The sequence below is a fragment of the Ambystoma mexicanum genome, chromosome 9 (genome assembly GCF_040938575.1).
Source record: "Ambystoma mexicanum isolate Mex_15411 chromosome 9, UKY_AmexF1_1, whole genome shotgun sequence".
NCBI classification, from domain to species: Eukaryota; Metazoa; Chordata; class Amphibia; order Caudata; family Ambystomatidae; genus Ambystoma; species Ambystoma mexicanum.
Window position 1 is genome coordinate 483,734,183 of NC_090931.1, and position 17,403 is coordinate 483,751,585.

Genomic DNA, 17,403 nt, shown 5'->3' on the forward strand with positions numbered 1-17,403 from the left:
ATGTATCTGCAGGCTGATACCTCAGCTGCATTGCTGCACCTAAGGGTGCCAATTTTCTCAAAATGGTCCCCGTCTTATTTTTTTCGCCATTTCTTGTTTGTTTCATTGGGGCTTTTACTCTGTTGTTTGCGTCCGGTTTGAGTCCTTTGTGTGTTATGCCTTTGGTGGGCTTCAGCCCTGAACCCCGCCAGGCTCCAGTGTGTCTGGAAAGGCGGGAAATGAGGGAGGGTCCTGAAACGTCCCTGTCCTTTGTCTCTAGGGGTGCCAGAGTGAAACAAGTTCCAATTGGCCAGCTGGCTGTTCTGAACAACCACCCTGCTGTGTGATCGACAGCCTAGGTCTGTGAATGAATGGGAACTTGCATAAAAAGCAAGGTTTTTGGGACTAAGAGGAGAGTCGACCACTGAAGCAGAAGATGAGAGAAGACGCCAGAAGCACCCTCCTGGGCTGCAAACTGCTCAGTGAAGTCCTGCAGCTGGACTAACTCTGTTTTCGAATCAACAGGGAAGACCCGTAAAGGGCGACTTCCTCCCTTAGGCTGGTGGGCTCAACTATCCTAGAGGCAGACTCTAATTTGGTGCCACCCCTGACTTGCTGTGACTTTCAGGCTGCAGAAACCCAATACCTGGGGTACCTTGACCACTTGTGAGTGCATTGTCTTCCGACGTCCGAATCCGGCCAGATCTTCGTGGCCATCCAGAGGACCCTACAGAAGCAAAACATCTGCGCCCAGAGTCCCCTCACCAGAGTCCAGGACCGAGGGATCAAGGAAAGCCTAACCATAGCTTTTTGTTCTTTGGCGAAAAGGGCACCAAAACCACAAAGAGCTTCTGAATCGATGGAAATCCATTGCTGCCGAGACTCTCTCTCGAGTGCTGCTGCAGGAGTCTGCCAGACGTCCTCCCTTTCATCACCACGACCAAGGACCCGGAACAAGAGTCTACTGCATTGCATTGTGAAGGCAACCAGCTGGAACAACTCCTTCATTTCCAGGGTACTGTGGGGCTTGGGTTGCTGTATCCTTTAGCCATTTGGTGTGCTTCCCATCTTTGGGAGTGTGATTTAACCCTACATTAAGTTGACCTCAACTTACCTGCATTGGCCTTACTGCTAGTTCTTTCCAAAGGTGACTCCTCTTGAGTTACTGCGATTTCTCTTTTGAACGCTGACAATTTAAGAACAATTTTCTAAGAAGAAGAGCATCAGAACTTAGACCGTGTCCATTGACTTTGGCTGTGCTGGCTACCTAAAGGCCTCCTTCTCAACCTATTGGTTTTGCCAGTGCTTGTTCCCTTACAGGTTTTAAATGTCAAACACTTTAATGCTGGGATAATTGACTACCTACATCCCTTTGGGAGAATCTAACTCTACTTATAATCTATCAGTCTGTTCTGATCTAGCCCTAACCTTTCCTTCCTTGAAGAACTCAATATTGCAATGGTGATACTATATAAATGCTATACTGACCTCAAATGACGTCACCTCTGGGTGCTCAAACATGTGTAACATATGAATGAATTACTCACCTGCTTTATTGTTCACTTTTTGAATTTAATCCTACCTTGGGATTAATGGTACAGCTAATTACTGCTTTTTAAAGAATGCTTTAAATATTTTTGTGTACAAATAATGTATTCTATAACTTTAAGTGTTTTGGATACTTGTATTTACTGGTTTCATTGTACAGCTCTACAGCTCATATTACCGCTCTTAAGATCAGCCTGGCTGCTCAGTCACACTACCAACTTGTGTAGTACAGGCCTATATTAAAAGGTGGGTTACCTAATACCAAGAGATAAGTGTTGTGTAGTCCCACACTAGTTGGACTGCACTAATTCTTAACTAACAATGTTTTATATGTCTTCCAATTTAAAATGCCAATAAAAATGATTTCAATCTATAAAAGAAAATGTTAACGGAGCAGTGAAAAATGGGATACAGAGTAAGTTGTGGTGTGCTGGACTCCCAATATTAAATCTAGAGAGGATATAACCCTCTCTCTACACTTGAGAACATGTCTTCTGCAAGGTAAGTAACTGTAACAGAAAAGTTACAGCAACAGTGAGAAAGGGGATACTATGCATCTCCTCAGCACTCCACAAAGGTAGGGTGTGCTGATCTCACAATGGGGATTGTAGAAGGGATACAAATGATCCTTCTACTCTTGGGTACAGTAGTTCACACAAGGAAGAGAAAAATAGTAAGGTGGGGCTTGTTTAGTGTAGGCAGGGCAAACCCAGGCAAAGATATTTTAACACAAAGGACGGCAAACGCACCTGATCGTTATGTGGTGCAACACACTCAACATACACTCTTACTGTGCATTCCTGCACTTGATTGTGGACTTATCATTTGGCAGTGATACTTACCTCTGCCATTAGTTTGAAAATAAGATGGTCATTTCTATGTGGAATTTACTATGTGCGACGTGATTTGACATATATACAGGAATGGCATTATTCAGGTACCCCCGAACGATTTATGCTCTAAATGTGCAACAGCACCGTGACTCCCTCAAATTTGTTTTACAGGGTCACTGTGTCAGTCTCATATTAAACCGCTATGTGGTAAGAAAATACACACATGAGCACGAAAACAGAAGGACAGTGAGAATTCACTAAACTTTATAATGAAGACCGTCCTGAAGAAAGTGGTCGCAATAGTCTGAACCACTGAAACCAGCAGACAAAGAAAGACTGGAATACGGGTCTTGGGATACATCCCCTGAGGTACATTCTAACAACTGATCACCATGGACCAGTAATAATGGTGCACCCATTGTTGACCAGATATTGTGTCTTCACAGGGTTTTAACAAGATACTACTGGGGTTCGTAGTATGAGAACACATGGAGTACTAGCTAATAAAAAAGATGTTGCTAAAAGTAGTCTGGTGCTTTTTGACCAGACCCTCTTTTTATGTATAATTGATGTACAGAAGTTTGAGATAAGGGAGAATGAAGTGACTTATAAACAATGTGTAACCAACTAATCAGAGAAAGCAACTATTCAGTGCTCTTCCTACTCTTATTTTATCCACTCTTACATAGGCTGCACATCAGCGTAGCCTAGGGAGAGCTTTTGTAGGCAAGGACAGTTACAATAATTCTCTGTCCTCCTTTTTTTGACATGCCTGACCATCGTCCAGGATAGATGCACTATTAGTCACACTTTTATAACTTCTCTACCATTTCTGATTGTATGTTGAGTGTGTTGCACCAGATATCGATCAGGTTGTTTGTCCTCCTTTGTGTTAAAAGTTCACACAAAGACCCGAGAGAAAATAAAAAGGGGAGCCCAAGGGGCACCCCTGCAACACTGCACAGAAAGTGCTGTGTGCTGCAATAGGAAAATGCAGATGCCCAAAAAGGGATAGGAAAGTATCATTCCAAAAATGTATGGAAAGCCATAAAAAGGACACCCATAAAAAGAGTAAAAGAAAGGGTGAGTGGGGAAAAAGTTTCCCACTCACTCAGGAACACAGAAAAATAATCCATAAATCCAGCAAAAAGTGCTGGGGTTGTTGGGGACAATTCTCATTTATGTGCTAATTCTCTTCAACCTTAGAGACCCCCACCTCTTTTTCTGGACTTTAGGACTTTTTAATTTTAATCCTGGAGTGAGTGAGACATTTTTCCCACTCATGTGTTTTGACCTGATTTGTATTATGCGATTCCACTGTTTTTGGAGTCTGACATACTCCATAGGCATCTACTTTTTGTATGGTGACACAGAGCACCTTCAGTGCAGTGTCGCAGATAAATCCTTTTAGATTTCTCCTAAGATTTAAATATATTTTCTTGTGTGAACTACTGTTCCCAAGAATAGTAAAATGAAATTGACTTTACTTACCTTTTCTCTTTGTAGGTCCGGCACACCCCATTTTATGGGGAGTGCTGGGGGGTGTTACTTAGTAGACCCTTTTCCTACTTGCTCATGTAACATTTTCTAGATTACCCTCACGACTTTAAATGGCTGGTGGCAGTTGTTTATTTTTCGTACTATTGTGCTTTTCTACCGCTGGCTGAACCCTCAGCTGCAGTACAGCACCCATGGGTGACCATTTTGTAAAAATGTCTTCAGTCTTCTTTTTTCGCCATTTTCTGTTTGTGAGGTCTTTCTTGGGTTTTACTCTGTGCATCGAGGCCTAGTGGAGCTCTTTGTTCATTTTGGCTTTGGCGGGCTTCAGCCCTGAAGCCTGCCTCTGGCTCCAGTGTGTCTGGAAGGGAAGAATGTGAGGGAGGTTCCCGAAACTCCCCTGTCCTTTGTCTCTAGGAATTCCTGAATGCACCCAGTCCTGATTGGCTGTCTGGCTGGCCTTTCAAGACAGCCACCCTGCTGTGTGATTGACAGCGTAGGCTGTGCATGAATGGGAGAAACCTGCTTAAAAGGCAAGGGTTTTGGGACTAGAGGCAGAGTCGACTACTGGGAGTAACACCCAATGAAGGAACTGTGAATGAAGTTTGCTGCATCCTCCTAAACCTCTGAATTGCCAGGTGAAGCCATGCTGCTTTGCTGAAACTCCTTTTTCAATTCGACAGAGAAGCTCCGGAAGGGACAACTTCTTACCTTGGGTTAGTGGGATCAACTAACCCAGAGACTAACTCCACTGGACCATCTTCCCCGATTGTCTGCACTTCTTTGCTGCTGCAAGAACTGAGTGCCAGCGGTCTCCTAGGGACCCTCCAGAAGCAAGACAACCAGAGCTTGAGTCGCCTCACCAGAGTGCAGGACCCAATGAGTTAAGGAAGCCTATCCGAGATCTGTGATGGTGCTATTTACTAAGCTCTGAAACAGTGAAGTGCTGCTGAACCGAAAAGAGCCCGCATCTGCTGACAACCTCCAAAGTGCCGCCAGAGGAGCCCTCTAGACGTCCTCCCTCTTGTCCCCACGACTGAGGTTCAGGAACCCAGGGACTGCATCGCTGCAACCGGAAAGAATCCAGCTGGACCACCTTTGTTTAAACCAGAGGTACTATTTAGACTTGGGGTACTCAGCTCAGTGTCTTGTAAGTGTGCTTTTCTCAGTTGAGACCAACTCTGCTTTTCACAGGCTTAACAGCTTGTGACCCTACAAGTGATTTTTTCCTACAAACTCTCTAACTTTGTGCAAACTAACCTAACACGCTCCAGAGACTCTTAAATCAGAAATGCTGAAAACACTAGCAGAAGGCAAGTAAACTTCTAATGCAGTCCTCGAAAACACTTAGAAGCCGCAGAAACAACGGGTAGAGTAATTGTAAAAGGAACCCTGATTAAAACTCATGCTTGACTTCAAAATTCCGGTGTCAGAGTAGAGACAAAGGCAACTTTATTAAATATGCATATGCAAAATGACATCTTGTTTAGGAAAGCATTGGATATGACACTGGAAGCTGTTAAAGACCGTCCTCTGGACACTAAAACCCGGTGTCTCTGACCACTAGAGCTCGAGCAGTAGTGCATTGTCGTTGCTGCACAAGAGCTTACAAGCGATGCGACAAGTGGCACACCACACCTAAAACATGAATGCTGACGGACGTTCTCCTGCGTTCGCACCGTGCTGTAGCTCAAACCTTCTGTTATTATGTAAACATTCTGTAACCAGTTATACCAGGTCGGCAGCATGTTGGCACTGAGCCAACCTTTTACAGATTAATACAATACTGCTTTAATCAAAAAAAGCAACATATCCGTTTCACACTGATGGCAGCAGAAAAGAAGAGGCAGTGGGAGTACACAATATAGAGTGTAAAAGATGTTCCAATGCACCTGGCACCACGTTGGTCACTTTCTGGGTGCTTTGTTTGTTTTTTTCTAAAAGTGAATCCTTTAATCTCTCTACTGCTGACAGTCAGTGTAGATGTTTAGTGCATAATCGAGATTTGCAACCTCCTTGTTTTAACCACAGATTAAAGTTTTTAACTCTGGTCTTGCTTAATGAACCCAAAAGGAGCAAGGTGTGCAATGGCAAAACATCACTGTAAGCAGTCATGCAGACTGCTGTATTCCAGGATGCTTTAATTAGCATCACATGCAGCAGTGAATATCACAGACGTCTGTTTTATGATGGTTAATCCCCCTCACTAACTTGAGAGGGGGTTTAGATTCTATTAAAGACAAGGAGGCGAGTATTATGTAAACAAGCTTTACTTCTGACTCCACAGCAGCAAAGAAAAACTTTTAAAAACAAAACAAGTTTCATTCAATTAAACTGAAACAGTATTTCAGTGTTAACAAATGGAGGAAGCCCCAATCCAAGATGAAAGGCATGCCATGCCCTGTTAGCAGCCAATAGGCAGAGACCCTCCCCCCCCATATAAGTCCTTTCCTCTAGTAACATATCCTCTTCTGTAGCTGCACCCCATCAGACATCATCCTTTAAGAAAAGACACTGTAGTGCGGACAACCCAATCCATGGCCAGCTCCGGACCTTCTCATGCTGCATACTCTTGGGCCACTCGAGAAACTTCCTTGACTGGATCACTTCACCCTGAAGCGGTATGTAAAAACAAACCGAAAAGGGGTGGGTGGGATAATATTGGCCTCCTTGTCTTTAATGGAATCTAAACCCTCTTTCACCTTAGTGAGGGGGATTAACCATTCTATGTCAAGACAGGAGGCTTCGTATTATGCATATTTAAAGCCCTTGCATCACAAGTGCAACATGATCAACACGCTTATGATAAAATGTTTTGAATGTGGACACTCTAGACCAGTCGGCTACTTTCAACATTTGTTCCAAACCTCCCAAGAGGGAAGGCAGCTTTAGAAGCCATAACACCCTTTACTGAGTGCGCCACCAAAGGAAGAAATCTCAATTCCTGCCTCCTTCATGACCCATCTAATCCAACTGGCTAAGGTGGCCGGGGCCATCAAAACAAAAAGAGGTGCAGGGGAAGCAAAGCCCATCTCTAAGCATCCCTCGAATAGGTTCACAAACCTTTGTCAGCAAACAATACGAGCTTAGGGGGCGTAGCACTCTAATTAAGGTAGGTAGAGGCCACCGAAAGAAAGATAGTTTAAAAGAGCATATTGCCTCAAACAAACTCATGGGGCGTTGTAAATATTAAATGAACAATTTTATTAGTTCCAACAAGTTTTAAAAGTGCAATTAAATTGCCAAAAAACGCAAGTTAGTAACCGACTATTAGATAATCAGTCGGAAAACACAATGCAACAATATGACAGACAGCGTAGCGTATTATGGCCTTCTAATGATCAGCCATATAATGTTTGTGTAGAAAAAGTGTCATGTGCTGTGCAAATACCATAAATCAAACCTATCCAACACTCCACTCATACTAATCATAAATCACTCATACTCTCATTGGATTCTTCCAACTTGTTTCTTTCCAGATCAATGTGTGCAAGATTTAAATCGAAATTCATCAGGGACTGTCTGTAACCCACTGAATACACTGATTTCAGAAAGGTTTTTCAAACAAAACAAAGGTCAAAAAAAATATTTTACAACAAAGAATTTCATCGATTCTGCAGTTGAAATGTCAATGCAATACAGCACCTCGTATCCCGGGAAAGTAGAAGGGGTTACTAAAGGCCCATCAATTGTGCTCTCAAATACCGGCAAACAGTAGCATCACCTGCAATAGAGCGGACAGTGGTGTCAATAACCATAAGTCTAAGGGTTAATCGTTTACTAGATATACTGCGCTCCAATCCATAATGATCAGATGGGGCTGCACAAGAGGGAGATATCATTTCTCTAACTGGCATGATTAAAAGCAACTTCTAGAAGAGTGGAGATCAGCAAAAAGATCTGAAAGTGGCGAACAAAAGCACTATTTGTCGAGCAGAAGTTAAAGCACAAGACATTCTAGAGTTCTAAGTCGTGTTGGCAGCACCACCCTGGCTGCTTGCGTGATACAAGGATCAAATACCTATGATAACCAGGTGCTTTGTTAAGCTAACGCTTACCGTTGGTGTATACTGTGCAGGGCCTCGATTCCAAGTGTGTGGTCCCGATCGTAAAGTCGGAAAGCACTGTTGCTAGTACACTGTGCTCTGGACAGATGTGCCAGGTGTTCGGCACGAGACGCTCTAACAGCCAATTTAACAGTTGTAAATCTGAAAAAGGTCAGACGATTGGTAAGGCTAAAGTGGCAACACCTAAAAACCTTAAGTGATAGAGGTCTTAACCCATTAGGAATTATGCGGTCCAGAATACCGACTGATGTTACAAGTCAACAACGATATCCATTACGGATCCAACGTCAGTCAATGAGGACTCTCATGTGCATCAAAAAGGGGACGGGGACACATGTTTATACGGTTTTCTGTAAGAAATAAGCAGCTGAGAGGTACCCGTGGACCTGAGCCCCTCTGTCTTTAACTCAAAACATTTTAAACATTATTTTAAACATTGCACCACACAGAGTTTGAGATCTTCTGGAAATGCTGGATATGAAATCAAAGAAATCATGCATTTAGTTCTTCTGGAACAAAGGTTACCCCCTGCGGGGAAACCACTTTATTATCAACATCCAGAGCTCTAATATCTGAAACCCTTTTGATGGAGATGAGACACAGTAACATGGCCAATTTAGAGAAAAGTTGTTGCAAAGATAAGTTGTCATTATGGGGCCAAGAGCGAAACATATCCAAGATCATATTAACGTCCCAAAGGACGGAATACCTAGCCTTAGGCGGGACCTTAATGCGAATAGACTTAAGGGCCTTAAGCACCAAGAAGTGCCTGCCCACTGGTTCTCCTTTCACGAGCACCTGGCCAGCCGAAAGGGCTGACCTGAACCCGTTTATAGTTCTGTAGGCCTTTCCCTCCTTGAACAATTCACCACCTATACAGGAGTGGCAAAAACTGGATGGAGGTGCTGGGTCACACACCAGCCCACCCAGCGGCTCGATGCTGAGGAGTAGCCTGACTTAATGGAAGCTTCCCAGAAATCCTTAATGATACAGATAGAGTCCTAGGAAAGTCCCTGGAAGCACCGATAAGAGCTTATATCTTCCAAGCCATAAGGGAGAGATGCCCCCGAAGGACCAGCTCATGAGGGAGACCCGTCGGGTCTGTTAGGAGCCGAGGGTGGAGAGGGAGAAGACGGGAATATCCATTGCCAGCTCTAAGAGAGCAGGAAACCACACCTGAGAGGGCCAAAGGGGAGTTATTACCAGAGTTGCAGCTTGTCTGCGCATTTGTACCAGGACTCTGGCGATCATTGTGAACGGGGGAATGGCATAGGACAGGGGGCCCGACCAATCCTGGAGAAAGGCGTCTGTTGCTTACGCCAAGGGATCGGGCCTCCAACTGAAAAAGAGAGAGACCTGACAGTGAGGCCAAGAGGTCTGCTTGAATCGGACCCCATAGAGGATTCTGGCAAAGAGGGTTTTGTCCAGTATCCAATCGTTCCTGTCCTAAAGATGTCTGAAATTCCAATCTGCCACAGGATTGCTGACCCCCTGGAGTTACTCTGCTTTTAAGAGAATGTTCCCGTCTAGGCAAAAGTGCCAAAATTGCCTTGCTAGATCCGCCAGGGCTTGAAGCGGGTCCCCCCCAGATAGTTTATGTAACGCCCTGCTGAGATATTGTCCATCTGAAGGACACCGCAATTTCCCTGATCCTTGAGGAGGCTTTTGACTGCGAAGAAGCCCGCTAGTAGTTCCAGACAGTTTATATGTAGAGATTTCTCTTGAACTAACCATTTCCCTCCAGTGGAAGCCTGCCCTATCCTGGCCCCCCAACCTGCCCTGCTGGCATCGGATTCTAGAGCAACGTCTGGAGATGGGCCAAAGATCGCTTTGCCATTCCAGGCGGTCATGTGATTGAGCCACCAGAGGAGCTCCAACTTGGCGTCGGGAGACAAGAGCACCATCTGTGAATACAATAGAGGTGTCTGCTCTTCAGGTGTTGTAAAGGTCTGTAAGGTAAAGGTGCCGGAAAGATGGCCTGAATGGAGGTGGAGAGTATCCCCAAGGCCCTGGCTAACAGCCTGAGAGAGACCTTCCCCCCCTACTTAGGAGGAGCCTGTTTTCCTTCAGAATTTTGGAGAGTCTGCTGTCTGGCAGCAGACGTATGCACTGCTTGAAATCTATATTGAAGCCCGGAAACTGGATGCATTATGTAGGCTGGAAGATGAACTTCTTCACATTTATGACAAAGCCTAGGGCATGCAACAGGGAGATCGTTAGATGCAGGTGATCTTGGAGAATCTGGAAATTCTGCGCCAAAAGTAGCATGTCGTCCAGAAAAATTATTATTGTAACCCTTTCGACCTGAGGAGAGCCATCACCGGCTTCATTATCTTGGTGAAGCACCACGGGGCGGAAGAGAGGCCAAATGGGAGAGGCAACCTGCCAAATGTGACCCTCTCCTCCCCGCCCACTGCAGTTTCCCTGAAATTGGAGGAGCTGCTGATGAAGGGGGGGCGACTGGGACTACCAGGTACGAATCCTTGAGGTCTATTTTGACTGTACAATCTGCAGGGAGAAGGATGTCTCTGAGGAGGGGCATGCCCTCCATCTTGAAATGTTGATAAACAATAAATGAGTTGAGGGCTCATAGATTTATGACAGGGGGCGAAACCCTTCTTCGGGTTTTGGGACTAGGAAAATCGTGCTGAGGAACTGGGAGGCTTTGAAGGTGGCCGGGACTACTGCACCTTGAAGCCGTCTAATTGCAAAGGGGACAATTGCCCTGCTCAAGTAGTGAAAGATGCAGCTAGAGATTTGGCTCCTTTCATAACTAAACTCATAAATGACTCCTTCAAATCAAACTGTGTCCCCGAGAGTTTAAAAGAATCTTGGGTCCTTCCCCTACTAAAGAAACAGACATTGGCCCCCTCTAGCCCTACAAATTACCTGTCCTATTACAACAGTCCTTTTTCTGCTCAAAATAATTGACCGGGTAGCATACCTTCAGATACAGAACTACCTTGAAACTTACCACCTCTTGGGATCCCGACAATCAGGCATCAGACCCCAACATGGCACTGAGACTGCACTGATTGACCTTAAGACACAAATAGAAGAGCTAAAAGACAAGGGAAAAATGGCTATGTTACTGCTCTTGGACCTATCGGCCGCTTTCAACTTAGTGGACCATACAGTACTTTGCAAACACTTAGCCACCGCAGCTTACTTCTCAAGCGATGCCATAGCCTGGGTTCAATCGTTTCTCGCCAACAGAACCATGCGAGTCATTTCCCCATCTGACTCAGCGGATCCGATCCATACTACATGCGGGGTCCCACAAGGATCTTGTGTCTCACCCACCGTGTACAATATTTTTACGAAGCCCCTATTTGACAAATTGGACAGACTGTGTGTCACTTACACTAACTACGCCAATGACACCCAGATCCTCATCCCCGTTTCGGGCAATTTTGACAATGATACGGCCTTGGTAAATGAAATATATTCTCTCATTCAAGCATGGATGGCCTCCCATGGCCTTTGCTTGAATGACGAGAAAACTGAAATCATGATTCTTGGTTCCACAGCCAACTTAAAGAAACTAACCCCTAACTACGCCTCATTTAACATTGATGGAATCTCAATCAAAACCGTAAAAGAGGTAAAAACCTTGGGATTCTACCTGGACTCCAAATTAACCTTAAGGAAGCAGGTGTACTCATTAGCTTCTTCAACAGCATACACAGGCAGACTTATTCGAGCCTGCCGCCTGTTTCTATCTGAAGCGAGTTACATCACCCTGGCCAATGCCCTCATATTATCTAAACTTGATTACTGCAACGCACTCTAGTTAGGAGCCAAGAATTACATCCTCAACAAACTGCAGATACTTCAAAATAATGCACTAAAGACAGCCTTAAACCTAGCCAATAGAGAGCACATCACGAAGTCTAGAAAAGACCACCACTGGTTAAAAATTAGCCATCGAATACTGCTTAAAACTAACTCACTCACAGATATCTCAATAATGCAGCCCCCCCATATCGAGCGAATAGAATAAACAGGAAAATGTCCATGCGACCGACTAGATCTATGAACTCCCACTGCCTTGAGTTACCAAGATTTAAACTCTCCAAATCCGGAGGGAGCAGCTTTCCAGTCAAAGCAGCACAATCTTAGAATAACCTTCCAGAGTACCTCGGAGCAAACCAATCGTACACTATTTGTAGAAGAAAGGCACTAGCGTGGTTCTGATCTGCTGACACTTAATACCTACTTACCCATTATGACATCCTTTTATCTAGAGAAACCTTCCTGATTTTCTCACCTGTAAATACTATTGTATTTAGTCTTATCTTTTTGTACTCTACCTATACTGTAAATATTTTATGCTGCTGTACTGTACCTTTAATATGTTGTAACTAAGCTAAGAGTGTTCTTTTTACCTGTTGCGCCCAGCTACCTATACTGGTTTGGTGCGCCCAAATAAATAAACAAACAAACCCTTGAAAATAGGATCCCGGACCTCTGCATCCACTAAATTCTGTTTGGCCTTGTCGAACAAGAGGGGAATGGGAAGAGTGAGCTGACAGGGAGGGGAGTAAAACTCTATTTGAAACCCCTGTACTGTTTGCAGTACCCAAGGGTCTGAAGTGAGCTCCTCCCACTGATGAAATAACCTTGCCAACCTGCCCCCCAAACTTTTGTGGAAAGAAATATTTAAAATACATGGTAATACCTGGAGCTGTCCTTGCTCTACCAGCACCTCTTCCGGCAGGTCCTCTCCATTGAAACCTTCTCTGGGGGCAGAAAGCAGCCTGGGCTCCTTGAGCAGAGGAGGAATGATGTGCACCTCTGGACGCATATTGGTTGAGACGGGAAGAACCACAGGAGAAATGGCCAGAAGAGCGGGCTCTATCTCGCCCGACCTTGTCAAAAACCTTGGGGGCAAAAACCTTCCTAATGCTGGCTTGCGCCTTATCCTTGCCAGTGAACGTGTGCACGTATGCAGATAGGTCTTTAATAAACCTATCACTGAGCAGATTACCATGGGCTTTTGGGCCTGCTTCCCCTTCTGCCATATCTTGCAGTTTGTAATCAATGCGCATAAGTAGGGACTTGCGCCTTTCTTCGGAAATGGCGGCTTTGGTATTGCCGAGCAGGCAGACCGCCCTTTGCACCCAGCCTCTAAGCGATTGGACATCAACAGGGGCATTAGACAACACATCTTCCTCCGCTAGTTCGAACATGTGTTAAGAGACCCAAAATATCTAACAACTTATCCTGCAACTGCGCAGGGCCTAGTCAACCCCCTTTTTGGGGTCCTTCCCTTTCTGGGATAAGAAAGACACCATAGGTTGGTCAAAACCAGGGGTAAGGGCTACTTTATTAGGAATAACCGGTCTAAGGCATTCAGAACGTAGTTTGTTCCCGTCTTCCTTCGGTAGGGGCCTTCTGACCCAATGATGTAAAAAGGTAGAGACAGCGTTGGACGGGTGCCACTCTGTGGACCTTGGGTGTTGAATGAGGGAGGGATCAAAAATGGCACCCCACTGTCATCTAACGAAGGACCAGTAGCTTCTTGGGACAAATCCACAGGGGTTCCCTTCTTTTTACGCCTTTTGGGCGGATAATCAGAACCTTCAGAACTATCCTGAGAGGACACAGGCGTTGGAGCGCTAACAGGAGGTCCTGACCTTGGGGGGGTGGGGGGGGGGTCCTCCCAACTTGCGCTTCAAGGCCCTTCTAGGGGATTGATCGTGACCCGAGGAACTGTACACGGGACTGAGTTGTCCTTCTAAATGTTTGGACTTGGCTGAACACTTTCTGAGCACATGCCCTGCAAGGGAAGGGCCCGGATCAGAAAGAGGGTGAAAATCAGAAATTGTATTAATTAACCTATCGAAAGCTGAGGCCAGGGTAGAGTTAAAGTTATGAAGGGCAGAGTCCATAGAATCCTGAATTGCCCTAGCTATTGAAAGGGGGGCAAAGAGGGGGCCCTCCCCAGAGCCCTTAAAACCAAAATCTTACCCAGACAATTCACTTTTCTTCGAAAGCCTACCTGGGTACTGGCACCAGCAGAAGGAGGGCCCTCTAAGCGCTTGGTTGCAACCATAATTAAATAGAAACAAATGTGCCAACATTGTATGAACAGCACACTAATGTCACTCAACTGCATAACAGCTGTGAAATACTGAGCTAACAAGTCAGTGACCTAGAAAATAAACGCTGAGCCAGGTGCTGCCCAAAAGAGCCTCCTACTGCAGGCTGTGGGCAGGAAAGTGTGTGCATTGTGTGCTTTTAAAATATTCAAAGGCCAGGCAAAGCCTGGAAGCCAAGCAGGCAGGGAAAAGAACACTCAGTGTTGTAAGTACCAGGCGGGGCCTGGACGCCAAGCAAGCCACACTCAGGCAGAATGTCTGATAATGAGAGGGGGCGGGCTGTCTCTCACCCACACACATTCTTGCCGAGTAGGTGAGCGTGAAACTGTGAAAGCTCTGAGCAAACGGAGCACTCAGGCTGTTGTGTGTGTTCATTAACCTTCACATTATAACACAGGCTTCGAATAAACAGAACGCTCGAGTCAGGCGTCTGATAAACAGAGGAGGCGGGGCTGCCACACACAGACACACTTGCTGAGCAGGCAAGCGCGAAGCCCTCAATAAACCAACACGCTTGGGTCGGACGTTCATGCGAGTGCGACCGCTGCAGGGTGAATAAATTAACGCAGCGGTCGCCTATGCACTTGCACAATGTAAACACTTGACGGGAATTGAGGGACAACGGACACACGCTCACCCGTACAGCAACAAAGTGTATAATAGAAGAAACAAACGTTTCTATCCTTTCTAAGACACCAATTAGCAACAAAGTACACTAGTGAATACATATGTATTTAGCTTGTGGCGTCGGCAGTAAAGAAAGAGGATATGTTATTAGAGGAAAGGACCTATATGAGGGAGGGTCTCTGCCTGTTGGCTGATAACAGGGCATGACCAGCCCTTCATCTTAGATTGGGGATTCCTTCCTTTGTTAACACTGAAATACTGTTTCAGTTTAATTTAATGAAACTTGTTTTGTTTTTAAACGTTTTTCTTTGCTGCTGTGGTGTCAGAAGTAAAAATTGTTTGCATAATATGAAGCCTCCTAGGTTGACATAGAATCACAGTCCATGGCCTGAAGCAAACCAGTTAGCTTCTCAGCAGGGTTTTCCTATATAGTGTTCACCATGCCCTTCAAGCAATTTGTCTGAAAGCCTAGGGGAAACCAGGTTGATGTCCAAACAGTCTAAATACACTTAAGCAGACCCCACCCAGATCAGGGTCCTAGTATCTTACCTGGCTATTCAAACACAGCCAACATCATCCGTTTTGCACAGAATTTTCATTTAACTTCATAATGGACGCATAATGCTCCATTTTCCTCAGTGTAAAAAGGACCCATACTATGCTCATGTAGCCGGGGAGAAGGGTATGCTGTAGCTATTCTTACTGCATTGGGACCAGTAGTGGAGGCAGCTTTTGGTGGGGTGGGGGGGTGGATAATAGGAATAGGGCACCAGTGGGAGTCTGGGGGGGCATTGGGAACCAGGAGGGCATAGGGGGCCTACCACCCCATGCCCCCACCCTTGCTCTGCCACTGATTGGGACCCTGAAGATGTAAGGAGTTCCCAGATGTCCGCGCATAAGTGTTTCCCTATTTGATTATCAAGCCTGTAGACAAAGAATAGGCCAGGGCGATTTGAAAAGAAAAAAAAAAAAAATTACGTCCATTGGTTCCTCCATAGCACCTGCAACTGTAGGGCTTGCAAAGCACCCACGGTGTGTGAAGCCATATAAATCTACTATGAAAATACAGCACGCATCAAAAACTCTGTGTGGTTTGTAGTATGGACTCTGAAGTGACCTGCGCTCAAATTCATGAGGCCTGTGGGACTCCTGCAACAGCATTTGCAACACAACTCGAAAATAGTAAATATCCTTAAAGTGTGGATGTCTGTAAACCATAACGCTCCCAATTCCACTGGCCCGCAAAAAGGCAGGGCCACATATTGAGCTATGTTAAAGCTTGCAACAGCGTGGCATGTGTGGGAGTGCAAAGGAAATGACCCCACGACCACGTGCAATTGCATCACCGTGTGTAGGAGGGTTTGGAAGGATGACGGGAACAAGTTAGTCTGCAACTGCGTCACCCTGTCACCCCCCAACTTCCTGCAATATAACCCGACTGAAACTGGTCCTGTCTTCTCCGTTGGTCTCTGCCTGAAGACAGAAAACACAGACACAGGCAAAGGAGGGGCAGGGTTTTATACTCCTTTTAGGGAGTGGGGGAAATTCTGTAATTTGTAGGAAACTTCATTGGTTTCGTCTGGAAGGTAGGGAGCCTTAAGTAAGGACTATGACCAGTGAGGGTGGACAGGAGGTAATGTTCCCCTTCTCATAGGTAAGATAAGGATATATGCATACTCAGTACAATTATCAGATTGTAGCCCCTTCTGAACACCAGACACTGCCGTACTCTAACTTACTATGTGTGTTACTTGCACAGTATTGTCATTCTTCTTATCTGTAGTGCTTTGCTGAGTCGCCCTGGCCATTCCAGGAAGCAACAAGTTCCATCACTTTCTTGGTGGTACTGAAATTATACAACTGAGCCCTTCTGAAAATGCCCCCCGTCATAAAGTCATCATTTGAACATACTCATGAGCCCAAATGTTGTACTTTCTTTCAGGTATCCTCAGTGCTTGCACATGCTGGAACTTCTTCAGTATGAACACTTCCGAAAGGAGCTAGTTAATGCCCAGTGTGCCAAATTCATTGACGAGCAGCAGATTCTTCACTGGCAGCACTACTCCAGGAAGAGAATGCGCCTGCAGCAGGCCCTGGCAGAGCAGCAACAGCAGCAACAGAATAACACCCATGGCAAATGATGGGTTTCGCCTCACAGAATTGGCCAACTATTTCATCTGAGTACCGTTGAATGTATAATGGGTGATTCAAAAGAGTGCATATAGGCTCTCTTCCTGCACCATGGAAAGCAATGACCCTGATTGTTTCTGTAACTGTCCTATACTATTGAACCCTTTTAACCTTTAGTGATTGAAAGGAAGGATGCCATTTAGTTCTACATTAAACTGATCTTTTCTTATTTAAATAACAGGAACTATGCTCTATGTAACAAGAACCTGCTTATTAAGTTGAAATAACAGTTTTGTATCAATAAAGTAACACTTTTGGCTGCATTTCTTTGTTTTTTCCCCTCCCATGAGAGCTTGCTGGAAAACAAATAGTGAGATGCATGTTGGTGGCAAGCAGGGGAGATTGAATATAGGGCACTATTCAGACCTACAATCTAGAACAACAGAAATGAGACAACCTGCACAGTACTTAGTCACAGAAACAGACCTGCCCTAATAACGTTGATCCTAATAATAATAACCATGCATATAGTTCTAACTCTCATGGCAGAGCAGCAATTACAGAATGTGGAAGATGTATCTCCTTACCAAAGAAGCTGAGTGAATTAAGAATTAGAGA

General features: G+C 45.1%; 1 protein-coding gene across 1 annotated transcript in view; it reads left to right on the forward strand.

The window, feature by feature from the left end:
- Nucleotides 1-17,108, forward strand: part of MED31 (mediator complex subunit 31) — a 207,108-nt gene extending 190,000 nt beyond the window's left edge. Inside the window, exon 4 of the mRNA XM_069615031.1 lies at nt 16,598-17,108. Coding sequence (XP_069471132.1) covers nt 16,598-16,796 — 199 coding nt within the window. The 3' untranslated portion in view covers nt 16,797-17,108. The remainder of the gene's footprint in view (nt 1-16,597) is intronic.
- Nucleotides 17,109-17,403: the final 295 nt, after the last annotated feature.